At 54.7% G+C, this 15,824-nt stretch overlaps 1 protein-coding gene across 5 annotated transcripts in view; it reads left to right on the plus strand.

Annotated features, from left to right (window-relative positions):
- CACNA1A (calcium voltage-gated channel subunit alpha1 A) overlaps positions 1 to 15,824 on the plus strand; it is a 212,870-nt gene that overhangs the window by 137,744 nt on the left and 59,302 nt on the right. For all 5 annotated transcript variants that reach the window (XM_045811947.2, XM_087867228.1, XM_087867225.1 and 2 more), the window contains 4 exons: positions 1,154 to 1,963; positions 9,397 to 9,860; positions 11,691 to 11,829; positions 13,427 to 13,556. In XM_045811947.2, the coding sequence (XP_045667903.2) occupies positions 1,154 to 1,963; positions 9,397 to 9,860; positions 11,691 to 11,829; positions 13,427 to 13,556 (1,543 nt within the window). The remainder of the gene's footprint in view (positions 1 to 1,153; positions 1,964 to 9,396; positions 9,861 to 11,690; positions 11,830 to 13,426; positions 13,557 to 15,824) is intronic.

Genomic DNA, 15,824 nt, shown 5'->3' on the forward strand with positions numbered 1-15,824 from the left:
AGGGAACGGGAAGGAGGCCATTGTGACTGAAATGGAGGGAGGGAGGGTGGGAGGGAGGAGAGCGGGAGGAAGTGAAGACAGGTGACAAACAGATCATACAGGCCTTTGTGGGTCATGGGCGGGACTCAGAGTCAGGTGGAAGCTGTGGAGGGTTCTTTAGCCCAGGAAGGGCAGGACCTGACTCGGGTGCTCACAGGCGCCCTCTGGCAGCTGTCAGGGGAACAAACTGTGGGGAGCGAGGGTGGAAGTCGGGACCAGGCTGAAGACTGCATTGGTCCATGCAAAAGAGATAGTGGGACCGGAGTAGGGTAATGGACGTAGCTGAATTCTAGACGGATCATGAAGGTAGAGCGGACAGAGGTTGCTGGTGAAGCAGAGGCGGTAAGGCGGTGGGAGCTGAGGTGTCTTAATTAAAGGGAGGTTCGTTGACACTGATATTCCCGATGGTGCCTGTGTCGGATGTCCCAGGGTTTTGCACACTGTGGGGCAGCGCATCATGTGACGGTGGGGAGGGGGCTTTCTTTGCCAGAGTGGAAGGAGGTGGCTGTGAAAGGGGAGCCCAGGAAAACACAGAATCAGACCAGTGAGTTTCGGAGGACAGTCTGTTTAAGGGGATAGTCTGTCTAAAACTATCAATGCACACAGAAACCCTGGAAAAGTCTGTGCACTCCGGGCTGGGCTCCAGCCTTACCCAGCCCTGTGGCTAAATAGCAGTGGGAAAAGAGGCACAGCCCCCAGGCTCCCAGGTGCCACCCCGGCTCTCCCTGGGACCACCCAGCCCTCCCATAACCCAGAACTAAAGGCTCGCGCAGGCACGGTGGGCGATTTCAGAGCCCGCTCCAGGCCAATGTCCCTTATGATTGGCTGTCTCAGGGGTTAAAGTATTTTGAACGTCAAGGCTACATCCCCCAGGGGGTCATGTGCTACAATTTGAAAAGAGTAGAGAGGACAACAGGGACACCCGTCTGGGCAGAGACCCCCCCATTAGACAAAATAGGCAGTCAGACCGGGACGCCTTGCTGGATCGAGACACCAGCCTGGGCCAAGACCACCTGGGCTGAGACACCCCCTGGGCTGAGACTCCCGTTAGTCCCAGGCCTGAGCAGGCCACGGTGCCCAGCGGTGCTCTAAGCCACGCACCCTCCCCTTGCAGGAAGGAGCAACAGAAGAACCAGAAGCCCACCAAGTCGGTGTGGGAGCAGCGGACGAGCGAGATGCGCAAGCAGAATCTGCTGGCCAGCCGGGAGGCCCTGTACAGCGAGATGGACCCCGACGAGCGCTGGAAGGCCTCCTACGCCCGGCACCTGCGGCCGGACATGAAGACCCACCTGGACCGGCCGCTGGTGGTCGATCCCCAGGAGAACCGCAACAACAACACCAACAAGAGCCGGGCGGCCGAGCCCACGGTGGACCAGCGCCTCGGCCAGCAGCGAGCCGAGGACTTCCTCAGGAAACAGGCCCGCTACCACGACCGGGCCCGGGACCCCAGCGGCTCGGTGGGCCTGGACCCCCGCCGGCCCTGGGCGGGCAGCCAGGAGGCCGAGCTGAGCCGGGAAGGGCCTTATGGGCGCGAGTCGGACCACCACGCGCTGGAGGGCGGCCTGGAGCCGCCGGGCTTCTGGGAGGGCCAGGCCGAGCGAGGCAAGGCTGGGGACCCCCACCGCAGGCACGCGCACCGCCAGGCCGGCAGCAGGGAGAGCCGTAGCAGCTCGCCCCGCACGGGCGCCGACGGGGAGCCGCGCCGCCACCGGGCCCACCGCAGGCCGGCTGACGACGGCACGGACGACAAGGCTGATCGGCGGTCCCGGCACCGTGAGGGCAGCCGGCCGGCGCGGGGCGGCGAGGGGGACGGCGACGGGCCCGATGGCGGCGAGCGGAGGAGAAGGCACCGCCACGGCCCTCCGACGGCGTACGAGGCAGACGCGCGGAGGGAGGACAGGGAGCGCAGGCACCGCCGGAGGAAGTAAGTGGGGGCGACCCCTCAGCTGGCTAGTGACCGTCGTGGTCATAGTGCTGAGAGCCCAGGGGGCGCCGGCGGGAAGCCGGCCCCTGTTGAGCATCTCGGTGTTCGAGACAGGCTCCTGCGACAGACTCCACTGTCACAGATGCGGAGCGCAGTGGAGAGGCTGGCCCAAGGTCACACGGGTACTAAGGAGCCTGAACCAGAGGTGGCAGGCTCACCATTTCACCCTTGTGCGTCTCAGGGAAAATCAATGAGAAATTCCCCCACCCCCACCCCCATCCCCACCCCCACCGAATTCTTCAGCTGTTCCATGTACTTGCTGTGTGACCTTGGGCAAGTAACTTCACATCTCTGGGCCTCAGTTGTCTCAATCTGTAAAATGGAGATCGTGGGATCAAATTGGGTCATTGCAGGAATTCAAAGAGATAATTCATGCAAAAGGCCCGAAGAAGAGCAGCTGACACGTAAGTGCTTGGTAAATGTAGGCCATTTTTAGCTGTTAATGAGTCAACCATCTTTTTACCTGATGCTATTCCTGAGGGATTTGAAAAGCTACCCTGGGCCCTCAGAATTGAAAGGAGAGCAGGGTTGAGGCTTTTGGAGGCCTCTTCCGGGGCAGCGCCCTAGCCAGTAGGAAACAACATCCTTGTTTTCTTCATATTTTTAACAGTCCTGTAGTAATTCTGCATATAGGAGCCCGACCATGGTGAAACAGACATTTTCTTATAGTCACTGATGTTCTGTTAGTCTTCGTTTATACCACCACGAGGGCATCATATTGATTTTTTAATGATGTGTTTAAGTGGCTCTGTCATATGACAGAGGCACTAAGCCAGCACTTACCAAAATTGAACATGTACGTGGATCCCCAGGGATCTTATTAAAATACAGATTCCAAATCGGTGGGTCTCGGGTGCAGCCTGAGACTCTGCATTTCTAAGGAGCTCCCGAGTGAAGCTGATGCTGGTCCGGGGACCACACTTTGAATAAGGAGGGTCTGGAGGGCAGAGTGAACTGACACGGGGCACTGTTTGCACAGGCACCGTGAACATGACCGCTACCGATGCCGGCTGGCTCTTGGTGGTGTGGGCAACTCAGGTGACATGAGGGAGTTGCCACCAGTGCTGAGATTTTCCAAACTGGAGAACACCTCTTGGCGAAGTTTCCTACGAAATAGAGTCTAGTCTTCCTTCAGTGTATCCAGTAGTTGCATTCCGAGAAAATGGGGTGTGTATTTAAAACATACAAGGGGTGGGGGGGGGCTCAGTCCATTAAGTGTCCGCCTCTCGGTTTTGGCTCAGGTCATGATCTCGGGGTTGTGAGATCGAGCTCCACGTCAGGCTCTGTGCTCCTCGAGGAGTTGGCTCAAGATTCTCTCTCTCCCTCCCTCTGTGCCCAGGCCAGGCTCCCAACAGGAGCAAACTGAGAAGGGAGTAGAGTGTTCTAGGCTAAGAACAGCATGTGCAAAGGCCCTGAGGTGGACCAGAAGGAGGCCTGTTTTCAGTTTGGAGGGTGAGGAGAGAGTGGCAGACAAAGAAATGGGAAGGACAGTGATGGATCAGTAGGACCTCGAATCCTCTCGGGGCAAGGAGAGGCCACAGAAAGGATTTTTAGGTGAAATACAGTGTTTAGAACATGACTGGATAATTAAGAACCCATGATTCACCAATGCTGTTCTTCTCACTACTGCTAACATTACTATTATTGTCATCCTTGTTGTTACATTACTCCTGTGATTGAGGGAGGCCGAGTGACAGGGACAGAATGTCAGCATAGCCTGGTGGTGACGGGCAAGAACTCTGGAGCCAGAGGTCACACTCCTGCCCGTCACTTCCTGCCTGTGTGACTCGTAGCATGTCCCTTCCCCTCTCTGGGCGTCTGTTGGCTCATCTGTAAAGTGGGGATGAGAGCAGTACCTACCGCCTAGGGTAAGAGGACAGTCCAACTGAGTTAATAGATGTAAAATGCTTTGAACCGTGCCTGGTGCATAAGTACTCAGTAAATGGTAGCTGTTATCACTGTGAAGATGATTACTGCATTCTCAGTGTACGCTAACCGTGTGTAGTGGTGGTAACAGCAAGCAGTCAGGAAGTGGTAGCTATTACTATTATCGTTATCATTTATACTGTTAAGATTTTCTCATCGAGCCACCCGGATGGCTCAGTCGGTTAAGTGTCCGACTCTTGGTTTCGGCTCAGGTCATGATCTTGGGGTCGTGAGATCCAGCCCCACGTTGGGCTCCTCTCTCCGCATGGAATCAGCTCTGGAGTCCCTCTCTCCCTCTCCCTCTGCTGCACCCCCTCCACCTCTCTCCCTCCCTCTCTAAAAAAATACCTCTATATTTTTCTCATCAACAAACAAAAAACAACTTATATCCTTTAGAGTGACCACTCCAGCTCCTTCCTTTCACAGATGGGGAAACTGAGGCCCAGAGAGAGGAAGGCATTTTCCCCAAAGGCAGCTGGCCGATACCAGCAGTGTGATAAGAATGCAGCTTTCCCGCATCCCACAGATGGCCTCTGTTCCCCCTCCCCTCCAGAGATAGAAACGGCCTCCCCCCTGCCACTCCCAGACCCACACCAGGAGGGCACTGCTGTTCCCTTGTTAATGGACGCACCCAGGGAGGCATTACTCTCCTGGCTTATGAAAAGGTTCTAATGCTCGTTGGAAATAAAACTTCATGAAGATTCAGGCACTTTTAGAGAAAAAAAATCCAAGACGAGGCATTCATCTGCTTTAAAAAAAAAATGGCCAAGAGAAAACTTTATTCACGAATATAATATACTAAAAAGACATTTCAGTTCTCTATGGTGACAAGCCATTGGCCCTGCTTAAGGGGTCTGCCACCTGCATCTTTCCTTTTTGTCATTGCTTAGGCCTTTTCCCAGACCCACACTGTGTTTTTCATTCGCCAGAACGTTGATAAAATATATATATAATTATTCTCTTTCCGTTCCCTCTGCCTCTCCCCCAATTACACCTTCATCTCCTCTCCAGCTTTAAATGACCCCCCGAAGCTCTCACAAGCTCACCCCAGTGAAAAGTGGACAGAAGCACATTCTTTTTCACTCATTCTACATCACTCAGTGGCCGCTGACCCCAGAGCCCCCACCCCAGGCGGCTGAGCCCAGTGGCACCCCAGGGTGACCAAAGCAAAGGTAGAGATTTCCTCAACTCCCAGGAAAACGCTGCGAGTCACAGAGCGGCTGCCGCTCCCCGGTAGCCAGGCAGTGCTCCCTGCTGGATGTGGCTGAGCAGGGCAGCTCTTGCCAAGACCGGCGCCACCCCAGAATTAACACCTGCTCCCGTCACCATGAAACCCACTCCCCAGAAAGAGCAAGAGGAGATCCTGGACCTCTGAGCCTCACAGAGTCTATGCTGCCTTAGAATCTGTAAGACCGGAGTCCAGCCCAGCCCTTTCCCAGCTGGGTGACACCTGGCAACTGCCTTTGCCTCTCCGGGCCTCAGTTCCCTCATCTGTAAAATGGGCCTGATCCTAATCCCACCTCCAGTGCTGGTGGCTGCAGGGATTAAATGAAGTAAAACACATAGGTCCTTAGGACATGGTGGCACCAGGAAGCAGTCCCATCCTCTGCATCTGGGAGCCTGAGCACACCCCGCTCAAGGTGTCCGTAGCCCTTGGCGAAAGGACACTGAAGTGATCAGCTGGCTGAGGGATGCGGTGCGGGACAGGGTTATGCAAGCAGCTACCTATTCCAGGCAGGGGATGCACATCCCCAAGGGGGAAGGGGCCTGGCTTCCAAGTTTTCTGCCCCTTTTGCGTTCTCCTTGGAGACGCTTGGCATCGGAGCCTCCTGGAGACTGGTGTGCGGCCTCTGCAGGCCCAGCTTCCTCCGGCTCCCGCGGCAGACAGAGCCAGCAGACGGAGCCAACGGGCTCTTGGTCCCCAACGCGAGGCTGACGTCCCCTCGAGGAGCGCCCTGGTCTCCACTGCTGTGCTCTTTAGTATAACCTCTTCACGTGGTGGCCGAAGGATCTGGGTTCTGTTTGCAGTAATAATTTACCCGAACCTGCTTTGTGCTAGGGATAGCTCTCCCTTTGACAACAACAGTCTGTAAAAACAATGAGAAAACCCTCCCAGCCAGATTTCCATCTCATGGACAGCTTCTCAAAAAGGACCAGGCGCGGGTTCAAATTTGGAACCTGTTTGTGGGCCGTTTGGGGGAAATACGGTGTAGACTCTATTTACTCACATCGTTACAGCTGACGCTTGCTGTCCAGGCACCGTACGAGGAGCCCAGGGCTGTTGGCAGGTTTGAGGGTTTGGTCCTCCTCTGCGCCACTGCACACCCTGCCTCTGGCTTCGCACCAGGCCCCTCTGAGTCCTCTCTCCTTCACTTCGCTTCTAAGGACTGCATTCAGGGCCCACCCTGATCCAGGATGACCTCATCTCACGATCCTTTTTTCTTTTTAAGATTTTTTATTTATTTATTTGAGAGAGAGAAGGAGAGAGAGAGCATAAGCAGGGGGAGTAGCAGAGGGAGAGGGAGAAACAGACTTCCGCTGAGCAGGGAGCCCAATGTGGGGCTTGATCTCAGGACTCTGGGATCATGCCCTGAGCCACCCAGGTGCCCCTCATCTCATGATCGTTAACCTAATTACATCTGCAAAGGCCCTTTCTCCAAATAAGGCCACATTCACGATCTCCAGGTAGACACATCATTCGAGGGGCCACCATTCCACCCATTACAGTCTGCCCTCTGGCTCCTCCCCCCAAGATGTATGGCCAGCTCGTGTGCAGAATACACTCACCCCATCCCAACGTCCCCAGAAGTCTTGGCCTCTTGCAGCATCAGCTCAGAAATCCTACATCTCATCATCTAAGTTGGGTATGGGTGAAGCTCTAGGTATGATCCATTTGGAGGCCAAATCCCCTCCCATCTGTGGCCATGAACTAGAAGACAAATTCTCTGCCTCCAGAATACAGGGGTGGGACAGGCCCAGGGTAGACAGTCCTATTCTAAAAGGGAGACGCTGGGAAGGATAAAGGGTCCTTGGTCCCAAGAAGGTTCTAAACCAGGCAGGCAAGATCCCATCGGGTTTCCGGGCCTGGGAGTCATTATTACACCTGACCCTCCCAGGGACCCAAGGAGGTTACCATGCCCGTGTAACAGATGAGAAACAAGGCTGAGTAACTTGCCGGTGTTACATAGCCGCTCAGCTCCGGGATCCCCACTGTGGTCTCCAAGTTATAGGGACGGTTCTGCTACTCTCTCCCCAGTTTAAAGACAAGGGACTTAGGGTTCAGAGAGGTTAATCAAACTACAGAGGGTCACACAGCCAGTGAGGGGCTCTGCTGAGACTCAGAGCCAGGTCAGCCTGGCCCACTCACATGACTGAGAAGTGAGGAAACCAGCCGGGCCTGCCCTTCTCCCCATGCAGCCTCAGAGAACCAAGTCTGAAAATAAATTACCTCGTCTCTCTTCTGCTTCCTAAAAACACCGTGGACTTTGGCGAGTTAAAATGCAAAATAAAAATGAGGACGTGCTCGGTGGATTTAGGGTGCCAGGCGGGGCGTGGGCTTTGGTGTCCGCGATCACACCTGAGCTCCCAGCTGGTCGCTGAACGTGTGCAACCTGAGAAAATCGTTTTTTACTCTGACCTGGCTTCTGCAGGACTCAGTTTCCTCATCTGCATAATGGGACTAACAGTACTGCCCACGTCCCACAGCAACCCTAAGGCTTAGAAGAGCTGGCGCGTGTGGTCCGGCGCACAGCAGGTGCTTAGTACATGTGAGGTCTGACGAGCTGGAGTGGAGGGTCTAGGAGGCAGAATTGGGGTTACCTTTAAGAAGAGCCAGAGAGACAAGTTTCAGATTGCAAAGCCCTCCAGAGAGAAACATCATAGAGAGTATAAACCACAAATGTCCTGGGGTTTCCAGGGAACAGACTGGCCAGGGCTGGGGCCAGCGCCCAGGAACTAGGGCAGGATAAGGACCCTCATCTGAGGACTGAGGGTCTAGGGGGTGTCTGAAAGCAAACAGAGCAAACTTGGGGGCCAAACTCCCAGGGAGCTGACTGGGAGCCAGGTCCACTCGGCGTGGGCAGGCGGAGCCGGGGCCAGCAGGGGACGGACGGACGGACGTGCAGCCAGGGGGCAGCAGACAGGCTCCGGACCCCAGCCACCCTCACTGGGGCCACAGCTTCCGGGGTGTCTGGCAAGCTAGGGGTGAGTGTGTAGATGGGAGGAGGCAGGGGTCGATGGGAGGTCTGGGCCTGTGGGACTTCTGGGCTTCAGCGTCCTCATCTGAAAAATGGGGGCATTTGCTTATTATTTGATAAAAAGTGACTGAGCATTTGCCATGTGCCAGGCCCTGTTCTGGGCACTGGAATCACAGCTGTGAACAGAAAGACAAAAATAAACCACTTGCCTTTGCAGAGCAGACGTCCCAAAGGGTATTGAGGCAGAAAAAGCTCAGCAGGACCCTTAACATTTTTCTCTCCTCCCCAGTTGCACTGAACACTCAGACTCTTTTCTTCTCTTGTCCGTTGGCATGGTGTTAATTATTTGAGTAACCAAGGCACCAAACTCCTACTCACCTTGTCTCCCCCCACTCCCCATCTCCAGCCACACCGGCCTCCTGAAACTCAACAAACTTATCCCCATTTCAGGACCTTTGCACTGGCTGTTCCCTCTGCCTGGAATGCTTTGCCCATCACACTTGTATTCCCGTGAAAAATTATCGTGTTCATTTACCAGCTGTGTGGCCTTAGACAAGAGACTTAACCTCTCTGGGCTTCAGTGTCCTCATCTGGAAAATGGAGCTAGTAATTGCACCTCTTGGGGCTGAGGATGAAGGGGTTATTAGAAGCCGAGTGCTTAGAGCAGCCCCTGAGAGCTTTGTTACTGAAGTGTTGGCTGTTATTACTTTTATTGTTATTTATTATGTTTACTTGCATGTATTGCGTGCTCCCCCGAACTGGAATATTGGGAAGGGACATAAATGCCTCCAGCACGTAAAGCCACGAGGCAGTTCTACCCCTAAAGAGATGGTGTCCCTGGGTGCTTTAGCCACCCCTGAAAACACTGTGTGCCCCAGGCCCGCCCAGGACCTCTCGAGGGCCTGTAGGCAGAGGCAGGGAGCTCTGGGTCGGAGAGATGTAGGCTCTGGCAGAAAGTTCTTTTACCCTCTGGTTTCTCCCCACGGGAGTAGCCTCATGCCCTGCGAAACCACAGGAGAAGCACCACACTGAAACCCAGGAGGCCGGGCCATTACACTTCCATGGGGTCGTGATCTCCAAGCAGGAGTAAGCCGGGCCCCTCTCGTGCCAGGCCCTGGGGAGCTCCGGGACACGGCCTCTCCAGGTCCAAGCGCGCCCCCTGAAGGGTGGCAGCTGAGGCAGGGTCCAGAACGTTCGCTCTGTTATTCTAACTCAGTTATGGGTCCTTTCTCCTTGGCCTGCCTTCCGCAGAGAGAACCAGGGCCCCGGGGTCCCCGTGTCGGGCCCCAACCTGTCGACCACCCGGCCAATCCAGCAGGACCTGGGCCGCCAAGAGCCGCCGCTGGCCGAGGACATTGACAACATGAGGAACAACAAGCTGGCCACCGCGGGTTCGGCCAGCGCCCATGACAGCCTCAGCCGCCCCGGCCTGCCCCAGAGCCCCGCCAGGACCGGGAACAGCACCGACCCCGGCCCCGCGCCGGCCCCGCCCGCCGCGGCCACCAACCCCCAGAATGCCGCCAGCCGCTGGACGCCCAACAACCCAGGGGACCCATCTGACCCCGGCCCCCCCAAGACCCCCGAGAACAGCCTTATCGTCACCAACCCCAGCAGCACCCAGACCAACTCAGCGAAGACTGCCAGGAAACCCGACCACACCACGGTGGATATCCCCCCGGCCTGCCCGCCCCCCCTCAACCACACCGTCGTCCAAGGTGAGACCTCACCACCACCCCCCTCACCAGGCGGGGCACCTGGTGTCCCTAGGGCCAGTCCTTGGAGGCTTGGCTGGGTGACCCTCAACAGTCACCCTACCTCTCTGACCTCAGTTTCTTCCTCTCAAAATGGGTACAGATGTGGTTCCTGCCCCACGGGACTGCGGGGAGGGTTAAGCGAGATAATACGCGCCCGCAGGGCCTGGCACACGGCCGGCCGCTCGGTAGGTTTCGCGATGTTGCCTGCATCCCAGATTCCCAGAGCGAAGCCAGGAAGCCGCTGTATTTGACAAGCAGTGGATCCTTTTAACAGAAATTGAGGGTGCATCCGATGATTCCCCAGACCCATGCTGTCCAAAAGAGATGCGACACTGGCCACATATGTAGTTCTGAACTTTCTAGTAGCCATATTAAAAGAAAGAAAGGAGAGAAGGGGGGGGAGGAGTGATTTAAGAAAAGAGGGGCGCCTGGGTGGCTCAGTCAGTTAAGCATCCGACTCTTGATTTCAGCTCAGGTCATGACCTCAAGGTCGTGAGATCGAGCCCCGCACCAGGCTCTGCTCTGGGAGTGGAGCCTGCCTGGGATTCTCTCTCTCCCTTTCTCTATGCCCTCCCTTTAAAAAAAAAAAGTAATAGGTGAGGGGCGCCTGGGTGGCTCAGTCGTTGAGCGTCTGCCTTTGCTCAGGGCGTGATCCCGGCGTTATGGGATCGAGCCCCACATCAGGCTCCTCTGCTATGAGCCTGCTTCTTCCTCTCCCACTCCCCCTGCTTGTGTTCCCTCTCTCGCTGGCTGTCTCTGTCTCTGTCAAATAAATAAAATCTTTAAAAAAAAAAAAGAAAAGAAAAGAAACAGGTGAGATAAACTCTAATCTCAGTGTTATTTATTTGTATTCAAAGTGCTACCATTTCAACATGTAATCAACGTTTTTAACATTATTAATGAGCTACTTTACATTCTTTGTCTTGCACTCTTAGAAATTCGGTGTGTTTTACACATACAAGTGTTGGATGGTGCGGGTCTAGGCCCTGGAGGGATTGGCAGTTTGTGACCTCCCTCCAAGCCCCCAACCATGTAAGACTGGGGTCAGAGAAGCAGTGAAAATTTAGAAATGGCCCACTGAGCTAATTGTTTCCGAAGATGATTCCAATAGCCCAGTTTCTCTGGTGCCCGTTCTATGCAGGAGATTTCCATGAGTCTGCTTGATAAACGCTCACCACAGTCCTACAACGTGGATTTCATCCGTGTGCCCATTTTATAGATGAAAATACTGAGGCTCAGAGAAACTCAGCCTGCCCAGAGACACATAGCAAGGTTAGGCTGCGGAATCAACGCTCAGGAGTGTAGTGGCCCTTGCCATCGAGAGAGAGGTATTCTTGGGGGAGACGATCCAGTTTGACAAAGGGAGAGCTCAGTATTACCATCTGTAAAGTAGGTCTATCGGGTCTCATGCTACCTGCCTCCAAGTGATGGTATGAAGGTCCAACGGGATGGGGGCAGGTTTGTGTGAACATCCTGTGAACGTCCCACCAGACTCAAGGCTATCGAGTGGTTGAGAGCAGGCACTCTGGGACCAGGTTCAAATCCCCGCTGTGTGACCTTAGGCCAGTCACTTCACCTCTCTGTGCTAGTTCATGCTCTGTAAAATGGAGATCATGAAGTGGCAGTTCTCACGGGGTCATGTGAGTACCAAATGGCCTAACGTGCTGCCTGGTGCATTGTCGGCACTTTATAAACGTCAGCTGCTTATCGTCTGCTCTGGGGAGCGGACGGGAGCCCAGAGGCTCATGGGAAATCACGGAGGGAGCCCTGTGTCGGTTCTTGTCCCCACAGTGAACAAAAACGCCAACCCAGACCCACTGCCAAAAAAGGAGGAAGAGAAGAAGGAGGAAGAGGAAGACGACCCCGGGGAAGACGGCCCCAAGCCCATGCCTCCCTACAGCTCCATGTTTATCCTCTCTACGACCAACCCGTGAGTATGGCCTGTGGCTAGGGCAGAGGGCCTGGGGCTCCCACTGGGGCACTGGAAGTCAAGCCAGAGGGCAGGCCCACACAGAGGGTAATGGGGAGAGTGGCCTCCAAGATCACTGTTAGGACATACAGGATTTTTGAGCAAATTAAAAAACAAGGCCCTTTTCTTAAGTCCTGTAAGAGAGAAATTTCTCATAAACTACTGATTTTGGGGGGAAAGACCCCTTCCGGTCATCAGATAGAAATCATTATCATAAATATTCAAATCTACACCGTCTGTCATGTGAGAGGCACCCCTAAGAAATGGTGCCTTGTGCAGTGCGCAACCTGTACAATCATACATGGCAGCCCTGGTCCCTGAGCCCTTGATCCTAACCTCTGCTCTGGAAGGTTTGGATTCTAGGCAGATGTCTTTGAGTTCCATAACCCTTTGTCTTGGGCATCCTTGAGGAGGATAGACTATTTAGGAGAGAAATTTATTACATGTGTCTCACCGTGGCTTGTTTGAGGATTACATTTTTCCAAAGGATATTTCTTGAAACCTTAGTCCCTCAAAATGGCTTCCTGACAAAGAAAAATCATGTCAAACAAGCTGGGTGGTAACTACTTTCTATAACCTGGCCTCTTGAGACTCTTGAATCTCATCCTATGTGCTTCCTTTTTATTTGGTTGAAAGTATCTATTTTACTAGGAAAACTTTTATGTGGTATTTAGTGCCAGGCACTGTTGTGTTTTACCAATGAAAAAAAAAAAATTCACCTAATAACCCTATGAGATTGGTACTATGCTTATGCCCATTCAACAGATGAAGAAACTGAGGCCTAGACAGGTGAAGTTACCTGTCCAAGGTCATACAGCAAGCAAGTGGGAGAGCCCAAACAGACGGATGCCAGTATCTCTGTTCTTAACCACTCAGCCCTGCTGCCATTCACACAACTTTATGACATATTTATAAATATTATTAGCTCCACTTAAGAGGTTAGGTACTTATGTATTATCCCATTACCACATCAAAGGCTTTGATAAGGCCTGCAATTTATAATGTCAATAACTTTCTGGAGCCCCTACTATGTGCCAGGCATATATTAACATTTTTGATCTTCACATTCTTGTAAGGTAGCCACCATTATTATGGCCATTTCACGGATGAGAGCACTGAGGCACAGAGAGGATAAGTAACTTGCCTAAGGTCACTCAATCAATTAAAAAAAATCCATTTAACCCAGAATTTCCCAATTTTATTTGACCATAGGACATCTTACGCATGAAAAACCTTTTCGTCTCCTGCAGAATCAGGGAAAATATTTCTTCAACTCAGTTTAGGAATCAAGATTTTCCAAGAGGGTTGTTTGAAAGTGATAGGAACTTATCAACAGGGCCTGTGAATATCTTCCCTGGCTGAGAGGCTCCCTACCTTCTTGGCATTCCGTGACCCCCAGGAGGGCCCCCAGTTGGAGGATCTTGATACTTTCCTGGGCGTGGGATCTTGGGCGTTAGAGGTCTCGGGGGGTGGTAGGTGACATCAGGAGGTTACAGAAGGAAAGGGTTTATGAGTCCACAGTCTGAGTGGACCCCTGCACACCCACCTGTCCCCACAGCCTGCGCCGCCTGTGCCATTACATCCTGAATCTGCGCTACTTTGAGATGTGCATCCTCATGGTCATCGCCATGAGCAGCATCGCCCTGGCGGCCGAGGACCCCGTGCAGCCCAACGCACCGCGGAACAACGTGAGTCCCGCCCAGCGGGCCCCTTCCTGGCGGGGCTCCTCTGTTACAGGTTCCTGTGTCCTGCACCCTAAAAGCTGATTGCCACGGTGGAAGGAATGTCTGGGGTACCCCTGGGTACGGCCCTGGGCACACCACGGGGAGGGGAGGTTCTGATTCCCTGAGGACACGCCTGGGGGCAGGCTGTTCCTTGAGGGCGCAGCGGCTCTGTGCACTGGCAGGGGAAAAGGTGGCCTAGAGCTGTGGGGCTAGAAATTGCTGGAATCCCTGGTGGAGGGAGCGGGGCTGGCATTATATGGGGAGATGCACGCTGTGCATGGCAGGTAGGGAGGCCTCAGGTGGGGGGTGCTGTATAGTCAATCCCCTTGGCAGCCGGGTCTCCCCAAACAGGCTTCTGGGTGTGGACACGCGCTTTGAAAGAAAGGACTATTTTGACTCAGAAACACAGCCTACACTTTTAGCCTTTTGGAGAGCTAAAAACCTCTCCCTTCAGGAGTCCAGGGTCTGCTAGCGGTTCCTGTTAATTGAGTGCTTGCTGTATTCCAGGCACAACCCCAGGCACTTGGCACGTAAGCTCTCCCAGGTATCCCCACTTGACAGATGGGGAAACTGAGGCTCAGGAAGGCTAAGTGATCCGACCAAGATTACACAGCACAGTTCCAGTTCTGCCTCCCCGGGGCTCCTGCTGCTTCCCTCAACTCTCTCTGTTTTTTGAGCACCTACTGTGTGCACGGCTCCCCTTGAGTCCTGCCAAGCAAGAATGAGTGTGTGCCCATGGTTGAGAGGGGGGAGCAAGAGATTGACAGACGGGGGCGTGGCAGACTCTGGACTGGCAGCAGCACCCCTGCCCCAGCTCCTTCCTGCCCCCCATCCCTGCCCCCCTGCCCGGAGCCAAAGGTACATTTTCCGCAGGGAGCCGGGCCCTGCCGCCCTCACTAAGTAGGTTAGGAGCCTGGCGAGGCTGGCAAGCCCCATAAATCAAGCCTGCCCGACAGCAGCTTACCTTGCACTTTCCCTTCCTCTGCAGGCCTGGCAGGGCCCCTGGGGACCCAATGGGGGGAGTCGGAAGGAAATAATTAGAACAAGGCTCCTGGAAGAAACTAGGACCAGGGCAGGGCTGAGGCTACGCTCTGTCCTTTCCTACTGCCCGCTCTCCCCTAGGGACGCCAGGGAGCCAGGCCCTGGACGGGGCACCCCGAGAGGGGTCAGCAAACCCCCTGCCGACTTTAGGCGATGGGAGAGGTCGCTGGCTGGCCGGGGTGCCGCTGCGGTGCGTGCAGGGGCTGAGGAAACCCAGCCGGGCTCAGACCAGCCCCATGGAGCATTTGCAATGCGTCGGACCCCAAGCCCTGCCTGCTGCGTTTTGCCGCTGAAACTTCTCTCCTCCAGCTCCCGCCCCCTTCAAGGACACTGTGGCCCTGCACTGCCAGCTGATGCCTGGGACCGCTCCCCCCGTTCTTTTGTTGGCTGAACTAGAACAGACCTCAGAAAAGTGCAGGAAACGCGCATGACCCATGTCTCAATGATTTAAAGCGCCCACACCCCACCTCCCCCCCGGGATGAGAAGTAGAATGAACCACCTGAGACCATAGCCTCTGTAGTAGCCCCCTTCTTCTCTCTGGAGTTGGGGTTCCCCAGCGGGGACAACGCCTGCAGACACGTTTGGTTGTCGTGACGCGGGGCGGTTGGCGGGGAGCCCCTGGCATCTGGAGGGCGGAGGCCGGGGTGCTGCTCGGCCCCCTAACGGTGACCTGGGCGGCCGCACCGCAGAGAACAACCCTGCGCTGAGTGTCATTAGCGCTGACCTTGGCAAACCCACCCTGGAGGCAACTGTGACCCCTCCCCTTCTGGAATGAGCTTAGCATCTCTAATTGTCCCACCGGCTTGTGCATCCGCAAGCACTAGAATTCGGTTTTGCTCGTTTCTGACCCTCAACAGATGGCGTCCTTCTATGCCTCTGTCACCCAACATCGTGTCCCCCGCGAGATGAGCACGTAATGTTGCGGGGAGGGATGGCCATCCTTTTTCACTGCTCTTTCATATTCCACTGTGTGGCATGACCTATTGATGCCCGTTTGGATGTTTCCAGTTGAAATCGCTGGCCACACGCCCCCTACCCTGCGTGTGTCTCCAGGGATGCTGGGCATGAGTTCCTCCAGCGTAGAAAGCCATAAGCAGAGTTTCTGGAGCAGAGAATGTGCGTGCGGTCAGGCTTACTAGGAGCAGCCCGCTGTTGGCTGGGTGATACGGTGACATTCGCGCAGGCAGCGT

Source organism: Ursus americanus, chromosome 14 (assembly GCF_024610735.1).
Source record: "Ursus americanus isolate L20-20 chromosome 14, mUrsAme1.1.p, whole genome shotgun sequence".
NCBI lineage: Eukaryota > Metazoa > Chordata > Mammalia > Carnivora > Ursidae > Ursus > Ursus americanus.